Below are 27,746 nucleotides of genomic sequence, written 5' to 3' on the forward strand. Positions count from 1 at the left end.
GCAAAATAAAAACACGGAGGGAGCCTTTTCATTCTAACATAGAACAAATGCTTTTATTGCACTTTTAGAAAAAACTGCATAGTCCTAACAAACAGGATCCCCCCTCCAGTTACTCAGAGCTTTTGGTTTCAAACAACGCCCAAACGCGAGTACAGGCTGCCCGCCAAAGGAAATGCAATCGGGGCACGGTTTTTACAGAAAGTCAGTTTGAAAAAAACCCGCCACCACCAAAACTGGAGGCGATTCCAGCACTCAGAGATGTGGGCGACGTGAACCCGGCACCGGGAATCTGGAGGCCAGAATGAAGTTCACTTGTGAGCCGAGAGGGGAAAATCCTGTGGGGTGTGGGGCCTCCCTCACCCGCGCGCTACCGCTGCAGCGCCGTGCTGCAGGACGTGACGTACGGCCCCGTCCTGTTGTGAGCCACTGGGCCCTCCTCGGAGGAAGACTCCTGCGTGATCTCTTTTGCCAGTTAAAACAGAAAAGGCTTGAACGGACCAAAACACGCAGCTGCACACTGGGGAGTGTGAGGCGCTGCTCCCCGCTGCGTCCCCGTCACACGACTCCTGCGAGCAGGAGCCCAGCGAGACCTGAACGCACGAGCCACGAGTCACCCGGCATGACACAAACACGTCTGACAGCGCCGCGACAGCTCCTGCCCCGCTGCCGCCGCAGCCCCGGGGGCCTGCGTGGATGAGAAGAATCCCCCAAGGAGGCACCGGGGCTCAGGCCCTGCCCGCCACCGCGTCACCCTTCACCTCACAAGTGCAAGAGCGCTTTTTATTGGTTCGTATGTACACAGCGCGTGGCTGGGAAGGCCGGTCGCCCCGCCGCTGCCCTCGCCCCGCCGAGCCCGGGCGGGCGGGAGGGCCTGCGCTCTATTTCACCGTCACAGCCGAGGCGCCATGGATGGACTCCATCACGGCTGCGAAGCGGCTGCAGAGGTCGTAGGGGGAGTTGGGCCGGATCTTCGGGGGCTCTTTCAGGACAATGACCTCGGTGGAGCAGTCGAGGAGCCGGGGCAGCAACTCGCCCAGCTTCTCCTGCAGCTTGGCTGTCAAGGGGGAGAGGATGAAACGGTCAGTAACAGGCTCGCTCGGCCCCCGCGCCTGCCCGCCCAGGGCCGTGTGGAGGGGGGAGCCCCCCGCGGCACCGACGCAGCTCAGAGGCGCCCGAATACCGACCCTGCGCTCGAAGGGCCCAGAGAGCAAATCTGTGACGCGGTCTTGGAGCCTGCGACACCCCAGAGGTGGCCTGCGCTGTGCAGGCACCCCCCAGCCTGGCGAGGGGCCGCTCCCCGCACAAAGGCCACCGGCCGCGCACCCCAGGACCGGCGCCTCCGAGAGAAGAAAAGCGGAAAGGGGCGACGCTGGAGCGAGCGCAAACGATCGGGGAGGTGCCGGCACCCAACCGCTGTTTCTTTAAAATCTTCCGCCCAAGTAAATGCCCTCGTGGCAGGGCCAAGAACGGGAAACTGGCGTGCTAGCGTAAAGTGACCTGATTTTCTTTTTACAACGTTACTTTGAGAATAAACCTCTGTGCTTTTGCCTTACTGTCTGATGGCAAGTTTACCCTCTGCTAATGGCAAAAACCTGGAACGACTCCCCAGACCTTCACACGCAGATCAGGGGGGTCGAAACCAATTTCTCTGAACAGAAACGGCCTGAGGGGAGTCGCGGGAGCCCCACTCCAGAGCACAGCAGGAAACAGAGAACAAGAACAGCTCTAAAACCACAAACCTCTCTCAGAACACAAAGGTCCCCTGAGCCTGGTCCCCCATCCAGTCTCCCGCAGCTCTGGCCACCCATAAAACCTGTCCCTCCCTCCCGACGTGGAACCTCTGCAACCGCCTGCCAGCATCCCCTGCCGACTACAGGGAAGCCTCTGGTCAGGGAGACCACCAAGGACCAGCGCACACCTAGAGAACGCCGAGCCGCTCTTTGGAAACCAGCTTTTCACATTTCAGGGACGAGGAATCCTGCAGCTTTCGTGCAAAAGATTAAATTCTTCTAGAGCACAATTCAAGGGGTGATTCAAGTACGTTCCTCCTCCCACAGTCAGAAATACCTGAACATGCTACAACGCCAACGCCAGGAATTTAGGGAACTGTTTTCAACGGCCCTTTAATTCCTTTCAGGTTTGGAGCTGGACCCTGCCCTGCCCACAAACAGCACGGAAAAGGTCAAGCTGGCCGCCATTCCCTACCGTCCATGTCCTCTCGTCCCAGGTAGGAGCACCAGCGGTTTCTCATCACCTCGATGGCATCCAGGTCCTCCTTGGAGATCTCAAAGTTGTTCATGAGGTGCATGCAGGGGATGATCAGCTCGTTCAGGATGCCAATGCCCTCTGCCACACGAGGTTCCTCACAGCTAACGAACAGAGACGCTGCCACCTCGTTCAGCTTCTAGGGGAGGAGGGAGAACCAGGGGACAGACTCGTGAAAAGGACGCCCAGACCCCAGAGAATCAGCTGTCAGGGACGGCGCAGGGCTCGGCCCCTTCACTGACGGCTGCCAGAGACACAGAGGCTTGTGGAACCAGGCACCGGGCTCTGGTGGAACGGCCACCTTTAATGGCAGGAGTCACATCACAGAACCAAACTGATGATCCAGACCACCCACCGTAGGAGAAGATCAGGTTTGAGACCTTTTAAGGAATCTGAAGGTGCCCAAGTCCAGGGGACCTGATGAGATGTGCCTGTGGAACCGGCGGGTGAAGGGGCTCAGCCACTGTCCATCATATCTGAGAAGCCGTGGCAGCCCGGTGCAGCTCCCACTGACTGGAGAAGGGGAAACATCACCCCCAGACGTAAAAATGGCAAAAGAAAGACCCAGGGAACTACGGGCCAGTCAGTCTCACCTCTGTGCCTGGCAAGATTGTGGAGCAGATTCTCCTGGAGCCTGTGCCAGGGCACACGGGCAATAAGGAGGGGACTGGTGACAGCTGATGTGGCTGCGCTGAGGGAAAATCGGCCCTGACAAACCTGGTTACAGCGCTGGGGGTAAGGGAAGAGCAGCTGACATCATCTGCCTGGGCCTGTGCAGCATTTGTCACTGTCCCGCACAACATCCTTGTGTCTCAACTGGAGAGACATGGGTTTGAGGGATGGAGCACTCGGTGGATCAGGAATTGGCTAGTGGAAGGTGTCCCTGCCCATGGCAGGGGGGTGGGACTTTAAGGTCCCCTCCAACCCAAACCATCCTGTGATTCTATGATTTACCCAGATCCCCTGAGCACTGTAGGGCACATTCTCTCACTGAGTTATCATTTTCCAGATTTCCGTACTACTGCTGGTGCTCAGCCAGGGGCAGAAGCTACAGCGACGGGCACCAGAGAGTTACACTGGTCCAGGCAACCATGGAGCCTGAACTAAAAACAAACCTCAGTTTTTGCTGATTTTTGCCTCCTGTGGAAAAGGAGATCATCTTTTGCTCCGAGAGAGAGAGCCATGAATATCAGAAATAAATATTGCGGGGGGAAGGAAGCGAATGGACAGAAACAAATGCAAGCGCTGAGCTGACAACACAAGCACCGAGAGTGTGTTCAGCAGCACCCAAACCTTCTCTGAAAAGGCAGCATGTTGATTAAGGTGCTCCTAAAAGGGGACACGGTACGGCCTGATCCCGGCTGTGTCTCCTCCCGGCTTCTTGGGAAAATTAACTGCAGCCCAGCCGAAGGCAGGACGGCCACCACAGCGCACAGGAGCCGCATCCCCGGGGCCACCCCCTGCCCCGCCCCGCGCCAGCGGTGAGCGTCGAGCTCCCCGGTACCCACCAGCAGACACTTGCGCCTGTACAGGGCGATCAGCGACTCGCTGACTCCTCTGCCGGTGCCCTTCAGCAGCAGCTTGGTGTTGCTTTGGTAGGCGTAGACCAGGTAGGTGAGCGCCTCGTGGTACCTAGGAGAGGAGCATCAGCTCTGCAGCCCGCAGGCTCCGGCCAAGGCACGACCGCTGCGCGGCTCAGGAAACACTTCCCACTTGGCCTGAAGAGGAACCAGGCCCGATGGGAAAAGCTTTATTTCCTTGCCAAAGCAGCAGTAAACAGATGCCCTCCGTCAAGTAATTAACGTGCCAAATGAGCATCTTGGGAAGAGCCCTTCCGAGCCAAGTTTGTGTACAGCTTAGCCTGAGTGTGAACGCCAGCGCTGACGTTCTCGGTATTGCTACGGGAACTTTGCACCTTGAGAGAAGGCTCAAAGAAGTGCACAAGTTTTCAGTTCCTTTAAGTATTTCTAGCTTCTAAACCCCCCTGGTGAGAAAAGAAAACAGCTGATGAGGGTGAGGTCACTTCAGGGAAGCTCTAACATGCTCTTGCCCAGCCTCCTGTCAATCTGCCCACCTCAATTTGGTGGCTCGTCACTGCTAAACCACCTCAGAATTCAATTCTGTTTCCATCCCCGAATGATTTCAGAAAGCCAGTTTCTTTTTTGGATTGGAAAAATCACTTTTTAAATTACAAACCCTCATAACGGCACTGCCTTTCTCTGCACCGCACTATTTATGTAAAATACAGGTTCCAAAACAGCAGGGAGAAAAAAAGGCCCTTCCAAAGTTCTTAAGGGCCTAGAGTACTCCGAAGTGTGTGTTTACACAAAGTATAATGTCCAATTCAAGACAACTTTATTTGAATACAGGAGTCCAAAGGGGGAAGAACACCCAGTCATGGCAATCGTTCCTGCAAACCCATCTCTGGAAATGAGAATATAAAGCTCTAAGTCAGAGAGGGAGAAAGGAGGGGAAACCCTACGAAATGGTCGGACAGCTGGCCGGTGCCTCAGCATAATATTTAAACTGGACCAGGGCTGATTGTGGATTCCAGAAAGGGCTGTTGGCACGTCCAACAGAAAGCCCGCTGGCCCCAAAGACAAGCCTGGATGCAAAGTGGCCGTCACGGCTCAGGAAGCTCTGCCAAGGTGGCCGCCGCTCACCCTGCCCAAGCGCACAGTTACCCGTAACTTACTTTCTGTTCTGGTACAGCTCCAGCCCTGTCAGCAGGTACACCGACACCTTCCGGAACAGGCTGTAGTCTTCGTGCCACCGCTGTCAGGGAGCAGCGAGGAAGCAGCGCGTCAGCTTCCCCCGCCGGGCGCGCGCTTTGCCTTCCGTCGCAACTCACAGCGCGTCAGACTTTCCCCTCCGAAGGGCTTACGCGTCGCTCGTAAGCGGCACAGAGGGCACAGACACTCCTCGACGCTCAGGAGATTCCCAGCGTATCCATCCCCCCTCGCGGACACGCGCCTGGGGCAGCGCCGGCTGCGTTCACCGCCTCGGGCGGCGCTGGCCCTGCCCACGAGCGGGGCGGACGCCGGCGCTCCAGCCCCTCACCTTGTACTCCTCCATGTCGACGTCGTCGGGACCGATTTCCCTCAGCTTTGCTCGCGCTACCTTCATAATGCTGATTGACCTGCTCGGGCCAGCAGAGACGAGAAAAATCAGAACAACGGCCCCCACGGCGCTCCCAGCTGAGAACAGCCGCCTCCCGGAATCCACGGCACAAACCTCTCGTCATAGCTGAGGTTTTTGTCTGCGAACTGCTCCAGAAGGGTCCGTTCCACCACCTGCTGGGGAGCGTTGTTCTGCAGGAAGTAAACAAGGACGTGCTGCAGGCGGGCGTCGTTCTGAGGGGTCGGGGTCTCTTTGGCGAGCAGGTAGAGCCGCGAGTACTCCTCGTGGAAGGCCTGTCAGGGAAACACCCGCTGAGGGGGCTGCGCCGCCGCCGCCAATACGGAGCTTCACCCTGTCCCGTAGCGGCGGGGTTCCCGTGGGCGATGCCCAGCCTCTGCTGCGGGGTTGTGCTCCAGGGGTGAGCGGGAGCCCAACACCTGGAGCTACCAGCCCGAGGCACCCACACCGAGGCAGCCCCCATGCCTCGGTGGGCGCTTTTTGAAAGCACCGAGGCGGTGAAAAGCCTTCCAGAGAGGGGGGCACGTAGCTGCCTTACTTTGGTAATCCCCCTGCAAGTGCCGAGGCTGTAAAAATCAATTGCAGTACACTTGTATCTGTAGCGAGGCGCCAGAGCGCCTTGTGATTTATATTCCTGCAGATTAAAAGCACGGGGGATTTCTCCCGTGCTGCATTTTTAGATAAATCTACCTGCCTGTAAAATCTAACGCAGCTTCAATATTCAGCAGTGCGGATTCTTTCCAATCCCCCCATTCCACACAGACACCTCTCGAGGGCACATTTTACAAGAGAGGTCACCGTGAATGTGCACGTTCAGGACCAAAAAAAAATTTGACGAGCGCTGGTTTATTTTCTGACGGTCACACCGCGGACCCCAGGCAGCAGAGTCCGAAAGGCGCGCCGAGAGAGTCTGCTTTTTATTATCCAGATCAAGACAGCTGCCTGTACTAAAGGAATAAGCAGAAAATATAGTGAAAAGGGAAAAAAAGGTGGTTGTTTCTCCTGGGAGGAATGAGGTTTTTTCTGACAAGCTCTAAAAATTGTTTAGAGCCCAGGAATATGCTGTCGCAATAAGAGGGCGGAAGCTAAATGAAGGACAGAAAGGCCACTAACTAGAAGAAAAACTCTGCAAGTCGTTCCCTTGACGTTCCTGATGTGTCAACACAGCACAGATTCTGCCCTCTGTGAACGCAGACGTCCACAGCGTGGGATTTAGCAAAGAAACAAGATACCTTCACAAGCCCTGCTTCAGACCCGTCCCGATCAAAGGTCTGGCGGGCTTTGGCAATAGCCAGGATGACACCTTGCATGGCGGGGCTCAGCATCACCTACCACCGAAGCAGGAAAACAAACACACACAGGAACAAGGGAAACGGTAACAGACAGGGAAAGAAGAGAAGGCATGGTGAAGAATGGAAAAAACTTCCCAAAGGTAAGGTTTAAAGGAAACCGTGTGAGCACAGGTGGAATAAGGCAGAGCTGTGCGTGGTTTAACTCGTACACTCCTTACTCCATCTACCACATGCACTGTACATGCAGGCTGGTTTTAAGCACCGGCTGGTCGCTCCAAGCCCTGAATTTGTAAATGCAACAAGCGAAAACGCGACATGGCCTCAGCGTTTGTGCGAAATCCCACTGTGCTCGTGGGAAAGACTGAGCTTCCCAAACGCTGCTCGGGTACGTGCGGGTGCGGTTAAATAGTCAGAGTCAAAAAATCAGCAGCCAGGGTACTGGATACTGGTACTGGATACAGCGGCTGCTGTCTTTGGGAGAGGGGCTGAAACTGTAACTGAATACAGTAAAGACCCTTGCAAATACACGAACACAGCCAGGACCAATGCTGACGTAGCTGTGCCAGAAAGACGACTTACAGGAACCACGTGCAGATCTAACGGTCGTGTGCTTTTACAGAGTTGCTTCTCTGCAGCATTTAGAAATGAAATTACTTAATCTTCACTTCCACAGTGGGAAAATGGACTTTGCAAGCAGCGCTGCTTCCATGACAGACCACTGTCGTACCCCATCTCAGGAAATCTCAAAGCCAGCTCACTACAAAGTTACAGGTTAGCGACCGGCAGTGATTAATCCCTGCGCTGGGGTCTGTACCTCCTCATTATATCCGTCTGCATCGGATCTAACGGGAATCTTCCCCACACTGGGGATTTCCACTTCAGAGACCTGCGAGCTAGTCTGGGCAGCAGCCTCTGTCTCCTTAGTGTCCTGCGCGGGCTCTGCCTGAACTGTAAGGGCTCTGTCTCCCAGTTGGGCCTTCACGGGTTCTACCTCCTTGGGCTGTGGCCAGGAAGAGAAAGAAGAAAAAGAGTAAGAAAACCAACGCAAAATACAGGAAAGAGAAAGAGGACCGAGTTAAACGTGGCGCCGCTGCAGAATTACACAGAAATGGAAAAGGCAAAGGTCTGTCAAGCAGAGGAGTCCAAAGGCCAGCACAGCTGCCCCCGGGCTGGGGCTCAGCTCCTACCTCGCAGAGAGCAGCCTCCACGCCGTTCTTCTCGTAGGCCTCGGCGGTGTTGGCGATGGCCTTGGCTGTCTGCTCCTTGGCGATCAGGGCGTGCTCAGAGGACAGGGAGCGCATGCTCTGCTCACAGACTGACGACTGATCTGTCAGGAGAGGCGTGGCATCAGTGAGCACGAACCGCAAGACTTCTTCCCCTCTCCTGCGCTAAAACCTTCTGTCACTTGTCTCAGCAGCATTAAACAGCTGCTGCGTCCACCCCAGAGGTGAGCTCCTGCTTTCCCCTTTTCGGTGGGCATGGCACACACCCTCAGGGATTGCCAAGGAACACTTGCCCACTCCAGAGAACAGCACTTGAACGTTTTCTACTGGATATTTATTAAAAAAAAAAGTCTGGAAGTGAAATGAGAATAGCCCATTGTGATTGAGTGAATGGAAAACAGCTTTTCTGGTGACAAGCCCAGAAGGGCGCAGATGCAAAAATAGCAGAACAGCCTTTCGTAGTGCCAGGACAGAGCCTCCACCAGCTGCCTTTGCTACTTCAGCAACAGTTTCTCCTGGACACCGAGGAATTCACGCGCGGCTCCGGCACAGCGGCTGTTCGGACCAGCTGGCCCTCGCCGCCTCAAGCGCTTTGTGAATTCGGACGTGGCGTTACCTGGTCCTGACTCAGAGGAGAGGTCCTGCGACTCAGAGGCAGGTGAAGGCTCCATCTGAGGAATCTTGCAGGACTGCTCCTCCTCCCACTCCTCTGCCTCCTGCTCGAGTCGCCAGTTGTCCTCCTGGATGTAGTGCCTCAGCTCTGGGGGCAAGGCTTCCACTTCCTTCTGAAACTGCCCAGCCTCGGAGCCCTCGTCCTCGGCTGGAAGAAACGCAGGACCGGCGCGTGAGGGAACACGCAGTGGCAGGGCACCACCGTTGGGGACCGAACAAAGGGGCAATCAAATCGCCTGAGGGGTGAACGGGCAAAACCCCAACTTTCTACTGGCTTTGTCATTTAAGACGATTCACAAGCAAAAGTACAAAAATAAAGACAAATCTACAGAGTTATCTGAGGCAAAATCCAGTTCTGATCTAGCACTGGGCAGCACAGAGGCGTTCCAGAACAGCGCCTGTGGATGCAGCGGCTCAGAAACGCGCCCGCACTCGAGGGCTGCTGCTGTACCGAGAACGGGACTGAAACTGCCAATAGCCAGAAAATCCACAATTCGGCTGGAGCATCACACCTGTGACGCTCCACAGCATGCAGGGGTAGGAACGGCCTGGATTCCCCCGTGTGAGCACCGTGCCAGCATTTCTCAGCACTGTTGAGACCTACTTCAGTGTTCAGTTTCAGATCTGCACAAACCCCAAGCACTATCAGCTTTAGACAAGTGCTAAAATCTGTCAAAAGCAAACAGCAATCCTCTGCGCAGATATTTCTTATGCAGCCATTGTAAAAGCAAAGCATCTTTAAAAAAAACCCAACAAAAATTGCATTAAATAGGAGGAAAAAACCCACCCCACGGGTTCATTTCAGAAACAGAACTGCCACAGGAAGACAAAGAACAACCTCCAGATACTCATCAGCCATATTTAGCAGTGAACAGAATGACAGTTCTCCATTGTTTCTTTCTATTTATTACATCAAAATGAACCACGCGTGAAATTATTAGGTTCTTCTACAGCTGTTTGCCATGTATAGTGCCATGTGCACAATAATTTCTCCACATAACTATTTATACATTGGCACTGCAAACGCACTCGCAAGTCTAAGCCAGTGTTACCCATAACTCATGCACCGGGAAAGGCTGAGTAAAAAGACGAGCCCCGTTGAGGTTCAGTGTAACGATACTGCTAAAACCCAAGCCAACACGTCAGAAAGTGTGATAAAAACGGGAGAAATAAAGTAGGAGGCGTTTGCATGCCCTTGTAAAAGAAACCCTGTCACATAAACTAGATAAAGAGTCAAAGTGAAAAACGGCAGCACTAGACACACGTTGCAAGGGGCAAACGGGGAGCTTGAATATTTACACAATTTCAGAACACATAAAGCACGGTGCCTGATCTCACCACTATGGTGCTTGCTTCAGTTTTCAGCCCTGTCGGGGATTTAGAAATGAATCGAGTATGGAGCAAACGCTCTGACTTCTATCTGGGGTGAAGCTGTTTGTGCTGTCGCAAGACTCCCGTGCCGAAGAGGAGCCGAGGACGTCACGATCGCGCAGGCCAGAGGGACGCAGCGTCTAACGAACCCAGTACCTGCAGCAAGGCGGGACACCTGGTCGCTTATGTACATCAGGCAGTAGGCACTGGCGTTCTTCAAGCCTCCGAAAGAATCTCTCTCCAGCTCCTCCCACGACGACTCGGTCACCGAGATGTCGTTGTACTTGAGCCAGCGCCTCCGGGGCTGGTCGTAGATGAAGGCCCAGTAGTGACCAGCGTTCGCTTGCCCCTCGTGTACCAAGACCGCGTGCAGGCGGTAGGGAACCTGCAAGTTCACACGGACATCGCACTCAGACGTACCTTTAGGAAATGACTTTGCCTGACCTCTGGACAAAAGTTGCAGACATGTTCATAGCTGTAGCCTGGTACCAGGCTCTTGGTTCGGAGGGGAAATTTCCTGCTCAGTAAGCACTGGCTTTTAAGGGGAAAAGCAGGGAGAATTTCGTAAAGGATCCTTTCTCTGCTTCATCGCTGGGATTTTTTAAATGCAATAAAGTGGACAATTTAAACAGACAGCTACTAACAAACCCCGGTATGGGCAGTATCGCTTCAATACTTCCCTGGTGAAGCTTCTTACCTGCTGGAGGAGAGGGTCACAGTACATTTGTTCAATGGACAGGGTGATTCTGGCAATAGACTCCTTCAGATCTGCCAACAACACCACGAATGAGAGAAGCGCATAAAAACGAACGACTACCTGTGGGGCTATCCCGGCCCCTTTCACTTCAAAAAGGCTGAAGCCGTGCAGTAACCATCACACACACCGAACGCCAGGGCCAAAACATGTACGAGGTGGTTTGTAGTTGGGGGCGCATCCAGCTGCAGCGAGAGGGGGAACGAGGAGGCGTTCAACAGGAAACTCCCCACCGAGACATTTGGGGCCCACCTTGCACGTCTTGTTCAATCTCGTTTCTCCATCGCTGCAGACACGTCCGAACCAGGCTCAGCTCGTCCTCGGAAACCACGTGAGGAGCTGGATGATCCGACAGCCCCGCTGGCGAGCCGGAAGCCTGCAGCACCGGACGTGACTTTGGCTGCGGTGAAGAATTCGCCAAAAAGAAAGGTCCGTCTTCAGTCTTAGTATCTGTCCTTTCTAGTATGCTGCGAAGCAAAATCCAACAGCAGGGGACAGGTTTTTCAATCTGTCTCCTGCTTTTGCTCTTTTTGGAAAAGAACGTGAAATAAACTAAACAGAAAATGCTCCAGAGCCAGAGCGGCCCTTCCCTTCCCTTCCAGCACGGTGCAAACATAACAGAACAGGTACATTGAAACGTACTTCTTCCTTAAGAGACCAAATCATACAGGACAAATCAAAGCGAAAATTCTTACAGAAATCTCTAAGCACTGATCCACAATGAGCAATTCTTCCCTTCCTACTAAGGAACTCATGTATTTATTTACTCAGCTTAATTTAGAGCGTAAAGCAACCACTCCGCCCAGGTTTGTAATAACCCAATATTGCAGTAATTTACGGGTTGATGAAGCAAAAAAATTAGTAGCCTAATCAAAAAAAGCACATAATTTAACTCAGAATTGCTGCTTAGACAGGGAATATGGCGATGCTTTTGGCAAAGGAAAAACCCAGGCCAGATGCAGTGCTGTATTTACACCAACGGAGCCAAGCGATGAGCAAAGCAGCGAGCGGCCGCCGGCGCGGGCGGTACAGCGCAGCGTCCCGCTCCCAGCGCCCCGACGACGAATCCCTCCCCTGCAGAACGCAAACCAGCAGCCTCTGCCCGAAGGGCCGAGCGCCTTCTCCTAGGAAACACTTTCATTTGTGTTTACTAACCCGTCGGGCTGTGAAAGCACGTCCAAGACGTGCGGCTTGGCCTGGGAGGGCGGGAGCGGTGTCTGCGAGCCCTGCGCGGGAGCAGCCGCCCCAGCCGGCTTCGTAGCGATGAATTCCAGGACGTAGCGGAGCATGTCGGGCAGCGGGAAGCGCGCGGGGCCAGAGCCGTATTTCATGTACCTGCGGACACACGCACCGAGGGGCGGGAAGGAAGGAACGTCACCGCCTGCCTAAACCCCAGGGGCCAACGGAAGAGCATCAGGGAAGGAAATGCCCGCGCCACGTCGGGATGAGGCAGCTGAAGGGGTGAGGGAAGCACGGGGGAGCCCCGGCCACGCAGAGGGACCTGACTTGCCCCCTCCCACCGGCGGAGCTTCCCAGCCCCGAGGCCACGTTAGTCACAGAAACGGAGCAGCCCCAAACCCGCTGCCGGGGAGGCAATGCCCTGCCCTCCGCCAGAGCCCGCCGGATGCTGCGCGCGGGCCGCGGTGATGCCCGGCAGGACCCCAGGCAGCTCGGGCAGCGGCGAGGCGCGCGCCTCCGCCCGCCCTCAGAGCCAACACGCGCAGCGCAGAACCACGAGTGACTTTAATGCTGATTCAAAGGGCTTTTACACTCGGCACCCGGCACGTGAAAGCACCTGCTTGCCCACACAACAGACCTTCCCTACCCACCTCCTTCCTTCCCCGAGAAACAATGCCCGGCCCTAAGCTGGAGGTGACCTCTAAAATAAAAAATAACGTAGACTCTTTTTAACGTATCGCTAGGCTTCCTCGGGGAAACCTGCCAATGCAGCTGGCAGCGACAAGCGGACTATTTAACGAATTTCTTCTGGTAAGAGCACCAGTAATATTCAGAAACCGTCAAAGCCACGAGTTAGTTTGTAAAAACACGCTTCCTGGCTCCACAGTTCTCAGAACAAACCTGGTTCTGTTTCTGCTTCCCCTACAAGTTTCTCTTCTATGGGAAAGCTCATTTAAAAGGAAGCACTTGCACGCTTCCACAGGGCACAAAGACAAGGCTAGCTGACTACTCACCTTTCCAGTTTCTGCTGCAGAATCACCATTTTCTCCTTCAATCTCTTCATTTCTTCTCTCTTCATCTGAATAAGCTCTTTACTGCAGTAGAGGTACCTGAGCAGAGAAAAACAGAGCCCCGCCAGGCGGGATTTGTTTACTTCGAACATCCACAACCTGTCTTAAATATTTCAGAATCCTTCCTTGCTCACCCGTACGACCTTTTTAATTTCTTTAATTACAACAAAGCAATAGCTTTAAACGTACCATACAGCAGAGCAACTCACCTGTCCATATAAATAGTCTGGGGAAACTCTAGCTTGGTGTGAATTTTCTCTGGCTGTCCTAGGGACTGATTGAACTCAAATCGGGAGAGTTCAAAGGTCAGTACTGGTGGGAGTTTTGTAAACCAGCGCTGTAACAAAAGCAGAAATGCCCCCAAAGGGACTTGTTTTAAGACAACTGCTGAACGGCACATTTTAGACTGACCCTAAATGATTTTAGACCAATCCTAAATATCTGTCTTTAAATACTGAATTACTGTATGTTTACAGAGTGACTAGTCAGAAAGCCAGATTTTACGAGATTAAAGTTTCTGCTTCCATTTTACATTTTTACTGTGAAGAAGCCTCATGATAGCTTTCAGAAAATCACTTTTCATTGCCCGATGCATCCAGCTTGATGGATTATTAATGGGTCCAGCACCAAATTTTACCAAATTAGCAGATGCTACACAAACTCTGGATGTCAGCTACAAGCTTCCGAGAGTTCTGTTCCAATGTAGATCGCATGCAATGATGAAGAACAAAACAGAAGCCCTTAAGCAGAACCTGACTCCTTATCCTCTCTCTGACAAACTGTTCGGCTGGGGGGATCCAGAGAAGACACCCACTTTCTGTATGTTTCTTACACTGTTTCAAAGAGACACGCTGAAAGAACAATTCTGGGTTGAATTTATGCTTCCTCCCTCTGTTCCTGGCTCCACAAACCCTTCCAGCACCCAGTGCCAGAATTCTCCCGCACCCGGACGATGCTCCCTGCTGGGCTTGGGACGAGCACGCTAAGCTCATTTTCCTCATCAGGATTCCTGTCAGAGCTCCTGCTGCAATAAATCTTTTAGAGCTAAAATATTTCCAGTGAAGGTGGGTTTTTTTAATTCTTTTAGAAAAGCTTTGGAAGGGAATGGCCAGGTAGCTGAGCTTTTGGAGAAGCAGCCCAGTCTTCAGAACAAGAGGACGTAATGGCAGAGAAGGAATGATTTATGCACCTATTATCTAGGAGAAACCTAAGTTCTTGTGAACCCCACTGATGCTTTGAGCTTCAGTACACTCACCTACGTTCTCAAAAGACAAAATGCACCTTATTCTCTGTGTCCCCTATCATGCAGTCCTCTAGCCACGACACCCTAGGAAGTGAAATTAAGATGCACAGTTTTTCCAGTCAGACTTCTCAGAAATAAAGCCAGAGCCTTTTCCTTCTATCCGTACAAAGAGTGATTAAAACATCTCCACGATGAGTCCAATTTCCCTTCTTTTTCGGAAAAGGATTTGGAGGAAGTAAAAAGGGTGGATTAAAAAGAACCTGTGCCCCTCGGTCTCTGGCACCAGCCTACATCAGCTTCGTCCACGCCTGCTGTAAACGCGCCTGAGCGGCTCCAGGCAGAAGCGAGGAAAACCAGAAACACGCACCTGAGTCCGGAGGCAGACGGGGCTTACCCGCCCCAGACTCTGCTCCTCCTTTCCTAGTTTAAACCACAGCCACAGACTGTTGGGACGTTCTCATAGAACCAAAACGCCTTTCTCCGCCCCCCCACGCCAGACCCCTTTGCACATGGATTAGTGCTTCATCCCAGTCCTTGTCTAAGGAAACTTCTCAGCTGCGCTCACACATGCAGGATGCTGAATGTAATGGGACACCTCCACCTCCTATTTTGCAGCAATTAAGGATTCTATGATTGGTTTGTGATTTGCAAGATTGGGAAAAAAAAGAAATTAAAAAAAAATCAGCACAGTCAAAAGATAAGAGTGAAAATGAGAAGAAAAAAGACACACACTGTAATAGGGAGTAAGATACAAATTCCAAATGGCATACCATGGAGTTAAGCACTGTACTTTTACCCTCCGAAAATATGGAGGCAGTGGTTCTCCCCTACTCAGGTACAGGTAGGCTTCAACAGAAAGAGAGAGACTTTATCACACTTGCATCAGAAGCAGAGTTTACCTTTTAAATTTAAAACAAACTCCTCGAACTGGTTATCTAGGACAACACATCTTTACAAACAAGCAAAGGCTTAGTGTCTCACCAGTAACGCTTACGTTTACACAAGATGCCAGGTACCCAGAAAATATTGTCTGTCGATCCTTAGGGAACATTTACAATTGACATTTAAAGTGATCAGAATGTACTGAGACACCCCTGCGCCACACGTGTTGCAGTTTTCTGCAGCAGGCAAACAAAAGCTCCACAAAAACGGGTAAAACTAACCTCCTGTCCGTACTTCACCGACTGAGATGCTGTCGCCTCATCCATCTCTCCCTCCACCATGGCTCCTTCCAAGCACTCATTCAGGTTGCGATACCCATTTACCTGAAGGGGATACTGGCCAAAGGTTTCGATCTTGGAGAAAGTATTGCCTGCGCGATGGAAACGACACGAAAACCATAAACTGACTTTAGAAATCAAAACCCCTCCAAGGAGTGAAAAAGCCAATTGTGCTGGTTTGACCAATCTACCAAATCCTTAACTCACCCTCATGGACACCCTCGGTCAAGAAAGTCCCGTAGAACAGCTGCACCATCGGGTTCTCAGATTTGTCCCCAGGGTTCCTGTTTTGGAAGGAGAAAGCAGACGTTCATCTGCAGCTGTAGGCTGCAGAAAAGCCCCAAGTCACAATCTAAGTCTTTGCCTGGGAACCCTCCTACAGTCGAAAGTGACGTTTTCTATCCAGGCACAAAATACAGAGGAAGCTTCTCATCTCTTTCCATACTCAAAAGCATGACATAACATTTACACTGGCAAGGGGAAAGAAAAAAATAAATAGTTAAGGCACTACCTTTTGAAATGCCGTTCCCCAACACCAGACCTTTCATGTACACCGGTTCTGCTGTGTTCACCCGAAAAGCTTATTTACTCTGCAGGCCATACCGGCGTTGGATCACGTACAGGCAACGCTTCATGAGTGCATTTCAAGCTTAAGCATCATCCTCGGCAAAGCAAGAGCCCTCACTGACTCAGAATTTCCAGGGAAAGCCCTCTCATTTATTGAGGCGTCGCATTTAAAATCCGTTTCTCCTCAGAGCCAGGTCAAACTCCCGAGATCACAGGAAACTCACTTGACATTCACCGCCAGCTGGAACGCATCCTCCAGCCAGTCCAGTAGTTTGTGTGTAAATTCACTCACATCTTGCTACGAGAGAGACAGAAGTCGAGAGTCAAATGTAACACCAACCAGGAAGTGTTTTCACAGCCTACTGGTCTCACAAACCTCCTGGAACACAACCCGCCTGGAACTGCTGTACCTACCCAGCTGAAAGAAGTGGGGAACTGAAGTGCTGTGCTGATTTAGACCGATAATGAACGCTCTGCTCATCTGAAAACTAGATCAGAGGGAATTATTGCGATCGCTACCCAACTACCCAGATGGCACTGGGTAGAGCGCTGTTCCGCTGGCTGTTTAATTAGCAAGCACGTACATTCCGCCTAAATGACACGGGGACAGCTGCTTGTCAGCCGACAAACATGGGAAGAGGCCCCCGGAAGGAACAGCAGGATGAAGCGATAGGATTGCCGCGGCTGCGAGTGCCGTTTGGAAGAAAGCGAAAGGCTTTTTAACGTGATTTTACCTGCTGTTCTTCAGCGGATCTAAACGCATCCCTCAAGAGTTCCACTGCTGCAGAAGGGTCTACAAACTTACGACGCGTTCCCAGCATTAAAGCAAACAGACACTGAAGTTCTTGCATGAATGCAATGTTTCTTTTTCCCTGCATTGCAAAAAGAAGAAAAGCCAAACCCTTCCTGCAACTCAAAAAAGCAACATCTTAACACAAAGTGCTACGGGGCACGCTACCGAGGGCAGAGGTGACATTGAATGGGACAAAAGCAGAAAGACACGCAGGAGAAAAAATTCAACCAAAAGAAAACCTTGAGAGCAAAGAGTGCCAGAAGTAATAGTGGCTAAAACAGCAGGCAAAACCCGGTGGATTTATGCACTTATTCTGTCTGCATTTGAGGTTTTTCAGAGTACCAGGAGCACACACAAAAGCAAGTGGAGTGAAGCCTCTTCGGTGGCAGCGGCCACACGCCAGGATGGTGCAGGAAGCGCAGGACTGTTCTGCGTCTGCCTTCTGCTCTCACTGTTTTCTAAGCACCTTCTGTCAGCGGCTCTGGGAAGGTCCTGGGGTTAGAGGGACCTTCGGCCCCGATCAAACACCAGTTCTTCTCCGGCGCGTGCCAGCAAATGGACCATCTGGGGCTACTGAAGTTTTATGGGACAGATTTCTCCCCGCACCACAGCTCAAAGCTCTAGAGGAAACCTTTATGAGAAGCATCTGATTTTTTTTTCACAGCCATTCTGCCTTTGAAAAGTATTTCCCAAATTTGTCTTTAGCGCAGCCTGACAATTGGAAAGCCATTAACAGAGGCTCAGGAGTATCAGATGGCGCCAAATTAAATCTGCTTAGAGAAAGAGCAGAACGGCAAACCACAGAAGAGGGAACATTGACAGTGACAGTCAAGGAAAACTTACAGTGCGACTGCGACAACTTTCAAGCACGGTCTGTGGGAGGGAGTACCCAAGGACCAGCCTCCGGAATTCTGGCAACTGAAACAGAGACTGAAAGGGAAGGAGGAAAAGACCAGTCAGCACCTGTGAGGACCCAACTCGCCGCTGTCACTCTCTCACTCGATAGCTTTTCTGTTAACTTCTAACTCTTGGGTGGCCTCGTGTTACTGAACAAACGTTTACAAAGAGAGCGCTCCGTGTGCCACGCCAGCACGTTCGCACCCACCAGAGGACACAATCTCAGCCTGCCACTTCTAGGACCTACAGAACCATTTCAGGGAAGACTGTTCTGTTCTGCACAGGCAAGCTTTGAAACGGCATCCAGGAACGTCACAGTGAGGGAGAAGCCCATTGGAAGCTTCCTTACTTCCTCTCAACGCTGGAGCCGTGATCAACCTCTGTCTGGTGATGTGAAATGCTTAGAAGAGACAAATCTGCTCAGTTCCACTTATTGCTGTCCCTTCTTGTTGAGGTTATCACTAACAATACGTGCTGCCCAGCAAGCATCTCTGCCTGTGGATTCCATTAACTGGAATACGATACACCATGTATCAGGGAGCCAACAATAACTGCAGTGAAATTAAATTATCAGTTCAGTTTGCCAGTCAAGCTTCTGTCATTCTGTAAGCATTTGGACATCGCTGCCCCAAAAAAAGCCCTGCCTGCGCGCACACAGATTAGACGTATCGGTATCTATTTTTACTCAAAGTCTATTTAACTGCTCTTTGGCTCTCTGTGCACGCCCAGAATAAATCACAATCGTGTCAAATAAAAACAGAGGTCTCATCTGAGCGCGGTCACATTCGCTTATCTGCATACGATCATGGAGCTGTTGCACACTGAACTCTAACTGACAAACATTTTGACTCCAAGACCGCAGCAACTCCAGGAGAGCTTTCCGTCAGCTTACCTGTATGACAGCACTAAACCAACAGGTATTGCCAATATTTTTCATTCCAACGGGCCAGTCGCCCACTCTTCTCCAGTCGTTCTGCTTGGGGTTCTCTCCCCAGACTTCACAGCGTTTCCTTTTGGAGCGATTTTTGTTCTCAGCAGAATGCGCTTCCTGTGGTCTGTCACAAAAGACACGCACCCTGCGGTAAAACACCACCTCGAAAGACTCTGGAGCACGACGGGAATTGAGCTCCCCCCGAGTCAGCGGCGGGACACGAGGGGCAGGCGCTGCCGGCGACACCCAGTGCGACAGATGCTTTATCTGACTGTCAGGGTTTGGGAGGTTCAGCCCTCAAACGAGGTGGGTGGAAAACGCGACTGCGAGGCAATTTGGAACGACGGAAGAAGAAAATAAGACACGCGTGTTTTTCTTCATTAACTAGCCCCACGCAAAACCGGTGCCCTTAGTCATTACTGGGGGCAAATCCAACCCAGGGGAAAGAGGATAAAGCTACACAGCGACAGGGCGAGGTGAATCCACAGCGGCGATTTCAAGGTGCTTCTGCCAGGCGCCGTACAGCAGCACAGCACCTTGCGCGTGGCGGGTCGGCCACAGCAGCGGGGAGGGGAGAAGCCAGGACTAAACCTGCTTTTCCCATTTCAAGCCTCACGTTGTAGTGCTGTCCCACAAGCCGAGGCCCAGAGGGCAGAAACGACCCAAGCGCCTCTGAAAGCAGCAGGGATACACCTGCCAGGGGATTTGTTTGTTTTGCAGTTCTCGGCTTAAGAATCCACTGACAATACCCGGCAAAAGCAAAACCAGTCCACCGACCCACTGACCTCTCAGCAGCATCTCTCTCCGCAGGCTGAGCTTTTGGGGATTCCCGTGGCGTGAAGGCGTTGACCGGGCGCCGGTCCTCCGTGCTGCTCGGGCTAAGGGCAGCAGTAACACCTAGAAGTGGAGGCAGCGTTCTGATCAGTATCCCACCAGGAGCAGGCAAACCTTTGCTTTAGAAGGAACTTCTAGAAAACGTTACACTGCACCAGTAAGATTTTGTCTAACGATGGAGCATAATTTTCTAGCTCAAGTTTTAAACACAAATCCGTGTAGCTAGGAAACCTAACAAGTGATCGAGTGGCTGGATGAGGAGAACAGGACACATCGTGCAGCTCTGTACAGGCCAGATTTCCTTACACCCCAATTCAGAGCTGGAGGGAACATTTCAAACCTCTTGAAATAATGAAACAGGAACATCAGCTGCTGCTTGTATTTGTTATGACTTGACACCAGTGTTGGCAGCTGATGCTGCTTCGAGAATAAAGGATTTCACTAAAACCGGCACAATCAGACAGCATCGCCTGCCTTCGCTCGTGTCGGGATGCTCAGCTACGAGTCATTTCACGTACTAGTGACATAGGAGAGAGGGAGAAAGGAAAACGAGCAGTTGTGGAAGAGGTGCGAGCCTTGCACAGAGGAACAAAGGGCAGCCGCGCCGCGCCGGCTGTTGCTCCAGAGCTCCCAGCGCAGATTGTTGGTGCTGTGAACCCGCCTGGCGCCAAACCCACCCGGGAAAGCTGCAGCTAACAGACGTGTCGTGGGCAAACAGCTCAAAGAGACTGTTCTCAGCGACCGCAGGCTATGAGTACACTCGTACATCTAAGTGCACCGAAGCGAGGCCTGCTTTTGCCTATAGCTGCAACGTTTCTAAAGACATTTTTCACGTGGCCAAACGGCTGGCTCAGGTAACATTTTAAGTTTTCGTGAACTGCGATACTGAACACTGCATTTGCAGCTCAGCCAGCAGACGCCTCGCCAGGGCTCCAGTCCCCTCTTCTGCTCGCTCGGCTCTAGGGGCTTTCTGGGTTAGCCCAGACCCACTGTTGAACAGGACGACAGCTCTGTAACTGTGATGTGTCACTACAAACACTGTCACAGCGCTGTAAGGCCCCCTCCTCTGGATGCAGCTCTCCTGCAGCAGGAAGGTTGAACTGCCGGGACTGTCCCGTGGCAAGTGACTGGTTCCGGCACGACCGGCTCGGCGCCAGGACAGGGTCCGGTGGGTTCGCCGGCAGAAGTGGGGGGGACTGACATGTCCCCTTTTGGCCCGGCCCCAAACACCTGAAACCACGCGGGTGAGCGGAGACGAAGGACTCACGCGGGGGGAGCTGTTTGCCCACGGCGCTGCCTTCCCAAGCGGAGGGCTCTGCCGCAGCCGCGTCCCGAGCCGGCGCCTGAGCGTGCTCCTCCGTCAGGAAGGCGACGGCTTCCATCAGGTCTCCATTAGCAGCCTAGGAGAGCGAGACAGGAAAAAAATCCATAGGGCCAGGGTCACTTCACCTACGTTTGCGTGACATTTGATGCGCCCGTGGAAGAGATAAGCACAGCACCACCGACTCTGCTCTCCCCAGCCACGGGAGAGAGCTATCTGTTGGTGACAAGCAGTAAAAAATGAGCATAGCGAAGGCTAGAATTTCTCTGTCAAAAGCACTTTGGCTTTATTACTAGGACAATACAGACTCCATTATCTAAACTCATTTCCCTAACAAGAGATTTAAGCAGTTGCGGGAGGCCTGAAGCGCGACAGGGTACTCTGCCATCAGGAATCAAACTCCCTGTGGATTTCAAGATGCCTGTCTCTCACCGAGCTAGGGCTTCCTGCAGACCATCGCTACAGGCTAAACCCCTTTAAATTTAATGTTTCCTGTACGTTACTTCTTAATGAAACATTTAGGGACTTTTTTAAAGAAACCTCTTTGTGTATTTTCAGCACAGCCCGCATCCCGCTACTACGTATCCCGAGAATGGATGGTGTCTGACAATTCCTGACTGAAGCTCTTGCAATGGGTTTAATTTAAAAACACCAAAGCGGGTGCTAGGAGGAGGAATCTCTCCAGGTAAACGCTGCTTCTCCAAGCACCAGAGATTCCCGTGTCCCTTTGCTTTGGAGCGGAGGCAACTGCTCTGGCGTCAGACAAGCACCAGCCGCAAAGCCAGCGAGGCGACGGCAGCTCTCCGGAACTCCTGAGGCGGTTTACATGGAGAAAATCCTGCTCTGACCCTCCCAGGTTGTGTTTACCCTAAGGCACAGGTAACAGCCCCGCAGGAGCAGAACCTCCAGAAAACGTTTACGATGTTTTAGCACAGCACGCGCTGCTGCTGCAGCACGGATTTCTCAGGTCTCCTCTTAGAAAAACGAACTGTTCTCACCTTAGCGGGGGCGTTTTTCTTTCAGATGTGGGTGAATCCACACGGGGCCCACAAGCACATGTTCCCTGTGACCTGCACACCCGCCTGCCTCGGGGGTAGGGGCGAGGGGCAGAAGAGCAGCGGAGGATCCCCCCTCACCTCTCCCCTGCGCCACGCTGCTCCACGAAGCGCATGCAGAATCGCTCACACAGGCCGCGCACCGACCGTGTCGGCGAGGACCAGCTCATTGTCACCCACCGACACGCCGGGGAACATCCCACCCCTGCGTCACGTTTCGAGAGAGCCTGAACTTGCCTGGCTTCTGGGACAAATTCAGAGGACTCCTTCCCACAGAACAACGACAACAGGCACCAACCTTCAGAGCTGCGTGAAGGAAAGCCGAGTCTTGAATTCCTGTGATCTCTTTCAGCTGGTTTAACAGCATCTGGCAATCCTACGGGCAAGAAATAAAGAAAGCGCGTGTGAGTAGGTGACCAGGACAGACGTCGAGCTGCTTCGGCCAGGCGTGCTGAGGGCGCACCGGAGCACGGCGGTGTTCTGTCCTCTTCCCTGACAGACTGACACGAAAACTGCTGGATGGTAACCCCAGCGTCAGCCGAACATCGCACCCCCAGTTTTCTTCCCTCGATTTACAGACTAACGTTCCGCCCGTTGTATCCTCAGGAGGCCGGCAGCAGGCCCGGGAGGAAACGAACCCCCGCCCTCAGATGCTCCGCACCTGTGGGGGCGCAGGCCCCCTCCACCAGCTGCGGGTGCAGCCGGACATATAAGGAGGCTGCGTGCTCGCGGGCAGCGGCGAGGGGCTATTTTAAGCGCGGGTGCACATGCCATTTGCGCGTGTCATGTCTCGCTGACAATAAGGGCCTGAGCGGCTGCTATCGCTCCTCCCTCCCCCACCACACAGGCCGCTCGAGGTTTGGTGAGACTTGCTCCAGGCCCTGAGCCTCAGCCAACAACCCCTTCTTTTACCGGTTCAACCACTTAAAAAACACCATCACAGAAATTTTCTTTACCAGACTCATCAAATCCTTGCAGCCTTGGCTTACGGCAGGAGCGGTGGCTGCGCTCGCTGAGCCGCCTCTCGAGCCCCGATGCCGGGGGACCCCCACCCCCATTTTGTGGCCGCAGCTCAGCCGCTGTCGTCGTCAGCTCAGCCTGGGCGAAATCCGATGCCGTGAGATACGGCTCCGCACCGCCAGCCCCCGCGAAGCACGGCCAGGACGTTAAGACAGGAGAAACAGCTGGGACCCTATCGTGTAGGCCTGACTTGTAAAAGCTGTCTGGGATCCTGCTGTTGGCACAGCCCGGTGAATACCAGCTTCTTAAGATCACATGTTTGATTAATCTTAACCAGCAACATTGCAGATGAATAAATTCAAGTTTCTACTTGCTCTCATCATTGGGAGAAAATTTAAGATGCTCTCATGCCACTGGAGCACAAGTTCCTCCCAGCCAGTAGTAAGTTAACTCCTTTGTTGAGCCATCCACCCCTCCCGCTGACGGATGCTACTCCATGCAGAGACACCGAGAAGACAGCAAGCATCCGTGGTTAAAACAAAAAAAACCCAGATTATTTTTTGATGGGATTACCCCGATAAATTATTCATTGTAGTCCCACCTAAAATACTACTTCTGCTCACCTTTCACAAGGAAAACACGTGTGTGTGTGCACACCCCCAACCCTCCCACGCGCTCTTTTAGTCCGGAGAAAAGCCTCAAGCCCAGCCAGGGGCGCGGTGAGGAGCCAAGGGGACAGGGCTGAGGACGGGCGTACACTTTCACAAAGGCAAATCACTTATATCATGTTGCTAATTTTGCTACCTTAGTGAGTGGCGCTTGTCAGCTAACCCCACCCCACGCTGCAGCGCATATTTTCCGTCGGAGAGAAAAAAACTCCACGCTAATAAACCGCGTTACAGTAACAAAATCCAAGGCGGGACAGGGCGTGATTTTCAGGGATTTTTCTGCTTCACGAAAAGGAGGACTCGCAAGGGCCACCAGAACCATAAAAGCCAACCGCTGACCCACCGCTCTAAGTTACCGCTTCACGTTCTAATGATTTCCAGGGCAATTTTACTCAGTCTTTGAGGAGATTTGTATTAAGAGTGGAGAGCCTATCCCATACAACAAGTTTCGAGAGGCTTGCAGCTGATTGGCAGCCAACAAAAACCACCGGGAACCACGCTCTGCAACAATTTTGTTCAGTTTTTGGGGAGCGCACGTGGTTTCATTGCTATAACCGGTCTGGTTGATTGCTTTTTGAGGCTACGTGCCATGGTGCTTTAAAGCAAGCTCCAGAACTGGTAATTAACAGCTGCTGCTACTGATACATACTGCACTTAAAAAACCAGACCAAAGTCCTACCTGCCGGAAAAATAACAACCCAAACCAAAATGCTATTAGTGTTAAATTACAGCAACAGGAGATGAGTACAAAACCCAGAGGCTGAGAGGAATGAGGGTACTGGAGATAAAAATTACACAGTCAGCCACTAAGTGACAGAACAGAAAGGTTTTGCCATTTTCCTTACTCTAACGTGACTCACCGCCCTCAGAAGTAGCTTGTTTTGATGAGAAACTGCGAGCGGGGAAGGGTGCAAGTGCGGGGCGGGAGTTCAAGGGGGTTCCAGAAATAACAGCGCGCGAGGAGGAGGAAGGCGGCGGTGCGGAAGAGGCACACAGAGCCACGGCCTTCAGCCTCCGCGCCCCGGCTGCGCTTTTATCACAGCGGGAAAAGCGAGCTGAAGAGGGCTAACAGCCCGCAGGCGGCAGCAGGAACAACGCCCGCGCTCCTGGTCCAGGCTTTGACAAACCAACATCCACCCCGGGAAGAAGCAGTGGCCGGCCAACTCCCGATCAACGCGCGCTCCTGTCCATCACCTGGGGGCCTGACGCCACCCCTGCACGTCTCTAAATGCACAACGAGAGGGGTGACACCCTCCTCCCGCCGCAAACGCTGCCCTCTCCGCAGCGTGTCTCACACCCCGAGAGCACGGGGATGCTGACGAGAAGCGCAGGCGCCCGTGGAAACTTGGGGCACGGCCACCGACATCACGAGCCGGGAGCAGCGGCGAGCTATAACTGCTTTGGGAGACAATGTATGCAGAGCCCTGACATTTAAGAGCAACAGTTCTTGTCAAGGAGTGTCAGAAGATGCTGGTTGAGTGAGAGGGGAAGAAGAGAGGGGAAGGAGAAGCCGAATTCCTGCGCTTTGAGGAGGAGGAAGCCGTCGTGACAAGCCTGTCCCGAGCTACCCGCGCGCTCTCCCGCAGAGACCAACACCTCGCTACCACGCGGGATCCGCGGGGGGTTTAGGGGCGAACAGGGCGATGTCACACGGAACAGCTGGGACACGGCGTTCTGCTGCCGGCCGCGAACCGAGACGGCCGCCCTCCGGGCCGGGACAAAGCCACGGGCAGGGAGGGAAGCGCTGGAGACCGGCACCGAGCGGGGGGGAGCACGGGGAGCCGCGCGGGGCCGCCGGCCTGAGAAGAAGCGGGGCCGGGAAGGCCCGAGGCGCCAAGGCGGGAGAGCCGAGCCGGGCCGGGCCGGGCCGGGCCGGGCCGGGCCGGGCCGGCGGCGGGCGGGCGCAGCCCCCCTCCCCGCGCCCCCCGTCCCCCTGCCGTCCCCCCCCGCGGTCTCACCCCGCCGCCGCCGCCGCCCGGGGCCTGCAGCTCGGCCGTCATGCCGGCCGCCAGCGGGAGCGGGGCCGCGCCGCCCGCCCACCGCGCATGCGCGAGCGACCTCCGCCGGGCCCGGAACCGGAACTGCGCGTGCGCGGCCGCGCCACTTCCGGCCGCCGCCTGTGGGGCGCCTGCCCCCTGCCGCTGACCCCGCCCCCTGCCGATGGTCACGCCCCCTCCGCTGGCCCCGCCCCCTCCGCTGGCCCCGCCGCGCCTTTTCACCCCGTTTTGTGACCGGGAGGAACCAGCCCCGTGTGGCCGCCGACCCCGCGGCACTCCTGTTTACACATCAAAACATAAAATAAATTTAAAAAAATAGGAAAAAAAGGAACTTTTTTTAACCCTCTCTGGGTCCAAGCCGCCCTCCCACCAGCAAGGGTGCACAGGGCCGCGGCATGGTTGCCCGTCGTGGTCCGGTGCTGCGGGCCCGCGGCTAACGAAGGACGCGTTAGCCAATGGCTACTGACCGCGGGTGGTCCAGGGCCCGCAGCACAGTGCAGGGTGGGGGCACCCTCCCCTCCCCTCCCCTCCCCTCCCCTCCCCTCCCCTCCCCTCCCCTCCCGCAGGGTGTCCCGCAGTCTCAGGGGGGTCTCTACGTGTTTTGGTGCTCGTCTGTGGGGAGGGGGGGGCTGGAACGGGGACGGCTCCTGCCCCGCTCCCGCCACTCATGGTGCCAAACCCCAGAGCTCTGGGGCTGGGATGTCCCGCGGGTGGGCACGTCCTGGGGGAAAAGTGCCCAGAAAAGGTTAATAACAACACAGGGGCCAGCCACCTCCTTTCTGCTTTTTCCAAGCCCATCTGCTTTTCAGGGTCTGGTTAAAATCAGCAGAAAATGGGCATTTTGCAGGTTTGCTGAGGCAAAGGCTGTCAGGCGCTGTTCCCTTTACATCCCCGTGCCGATACAGCCGAGATTTCAGCTTTTCCTTACGAAAACAGCTTCACGCCTGAAACGGAGACATCCCCAGCAAGGGCCTGGGGGTCTGCAGGAGCCGGGCTGGATCCGATCAGGTCAGGTGTGGGAATTTCAGTGTGGCCCTTCCCGGGACCCTCCCGACTGCCGTGTTCTCAGAGCTGCTCCAGCTCAGGAATTCGGGGGGTGAGAGGCTGAGGAGGAGGAGTTGGAAGGGTGGATAAAGTAAAGCTGAGCAAGCCGGCGGCGTTATCCATTTCCTTGCTGTGCAAACAACAAAGAAGACACAGTGAAGTCTAAATTCAATGTAAGAAATTCTGCCTATTTTGGGAGCCCGTGAGGTTATAGGGAGGCGATGGTGGTCTTTTGCTATGGGATGCCCACGGGCACGCTGCTCCCAGCCCGGCCCCGGCCACCGGCCCCACACGCTGTGTGACGGTGGGTGACCCCTCCAGCACTGCCACAGCCACCCCGTCTTGCTCTGCGCCTGCCTCTGCCTTCCCTCCCCCGCCCAGGAGCATCCCTGGAGCAGGAGCATCCCCCGGACGAGCCATCTTGCCCCAGCACCTGCAGAGCAGCTCCCCTGCCCGCGCCGCTCGTGGAAGAAGGATGGCTTCGCTTCTGGGAGCTTTGTGACGAGGACCAGGACTTCTTGAGGTGACCCGGCAGAGCCCGGCTGCTGTTCCCCGGCCCCTCTGGCTGTACCTTGGACTCCAACAGAAACAAGGGGGAGGAGGCTTTTCTGCAGGACTTTTTCAGGTTTTTTACATCAAAAACTAACAGCCTTTTCAGCCCAAATTAACCTTTCCAATTTGCTTGAAATCATTCTCATTTTCTCTGGAAAATGAAGGGAAAAATACCCAGCTGTAATGGCCAACGTGGTTTTATTAAAAAGCCAGGCTGGAAGTGCTGTGGTTTCTGATTGGAAACACTCTGTAAAAACTACAGCCCTAGCCGAAGAGCCGGGGTGAGAGGCGAGGAAGGCAGATACAAGGTATTTACATCAAGGTAGCTGGTGCGCGCAATCCCTGCGGCAAACCCACCTCTGGGACGGGGTCTGTGCCCGAAGGTGACACGCAGCCAGTGCAGCCCCAGTGGAAGCCACAGCTTCCTTCTCCCGCCCAGCCTCCAGCACGGGTCTCCTTTATAAAAATAAAGAGAAAAAGGAAAAGACCGTCACACAATCCTAAACACCGGCCGGGTCCGCTCTCAGCAAGGCCTGACCCCGGGTGATACCGTGCCTGCGACGCGTGGCTGCCATCCCCGGGACGAGCCGCGTCTCCTTCGTTAACAGCAATCGGCTGCAAATACCTTCGTGTTCTTGTTATTACGCGGCTTTAATGGGTAATGAAGCGGTGGCGGAGTATCACTGACACCTGAAGGGTG

At 53.8% G+C, this 27,746-nt stretch overlaps 1 protein-coding gene and 1 long non-coding RNA gene across 10 annotated transcripts; both read right to left on the bottom strand.

The window, feature by feature from the left end:
* Positions 1-25: 25 nt before the first annotated feature.
* USP28 (ubiquitin specific peptidase 28) lies at positions 26-25,684 on the bottom strand. 9 transcript variants are annotated; one of them, XM_074851161.1, is made up of 26 exons: positions 25,412-25,684; positions 22,124-22,201; positions 20,717-20,849; positions 19,401-19,512; positions 18,577-18,739; positions 17,631-17,717; positions 16,729-16,866; positions 16,219-16,292; positions 15,635-15,711; positions 15,371-15,519; positions 13,174-13,301; positions 12,908-13,003; positions 11,871-12,050; positions 10,968-11,182; positions 10,659-10,729; positions 10,118-10,346; positions 8,535-8,738; positions 7,883-8,022; positions 7,510-7,695; positions 6,636-6,731; positions 5,500-5,678; positions 5,326-5,404; positions 4,961-5,040; positions 3,774-3,897; positions 2,206-2,404; positions 26-1,054 (listed from the first exon to the last, which is right to left on the bottom strand). In XM_074851161.1, exons 1-26 carry the CDS (start codon positions 25,451-25,453, stop codon positions 879-881), a joined length of 3,435 nt encoding a protein of 1,144 aa, XP_074707262.1. In that variant the 5' UTR covers positions 25,454-25,684; the 3' UTR covers positions 26-878. The 9 variants fall into 9 exon arrangements, with proteins under 9 accessions (XP_074707262.1, XP_074707263.1, XP_074707264.1 ...); XM_074851162.1 differs by lacking the exon at positions 25,412-25,684 and adding an exon at positions 22,289-22,736; XM_074851163.1 differs by lacking the exons at positions 7,510-7,695; positions 25,412-25,684 and adding an exon at positions 22,782-25,295.
* A 357-nt stretch (positions 25,685-26,041) lies between these two features.
* Positions 26,042-27,473, bottom strand: LOC141954878 (uncharacterized). Its single transcript, XR_012632284.1, has 3 exons — positions 27,404-27,473; positions 26,928-27,197; positions 26,042-26,624 (listed from the first exon to the last, which is right to left on the bottom strand). It is a non-coding gene; the product is annotated as an uncharacterized LOC141954878 (long non-coding RNA).
* Positions 27,474-27,746: the final 273 nt, after the last annotated feature.

This window comes from Strix uralensis, chromosome 26, assembly GCF_047716275.1.
Source record: "Strix uralensis isolate ZFMK-TIS-50842 chromosome 26, bStrUra1, whole genome shotgun sequence".
NCBI classification, from domain to species: domain Eukaryota; kingdom Metazoa; phylum Chordata; class Aves; order Strigiformes; family Strigidae; genus Strix; species Strix uralensis.

Coding starts and splice junctions, on each gene's coding strand:
- USP28 (XM_074851161.1), bottom strand. CDS start 25,453: ATGACGGCCGAGCTGCAGGCCCCGGGCGGCGGCGGCGGCGGG. Junction 18,740..19,400: donor GAGAGAGATGCTGCTGAGAG/GTCAGTGGGTCG, acceptor CTTTTGTGACAG/ACCACAGGAAGCGCATTCTG. Junction 10,730..10,967: donor GATTGAACAAGACGTGCAAG/GTGGGCCCCAAA, acceptor TGTTGTTGGCAG/ATCTGAAGGAGTCTATTGCC.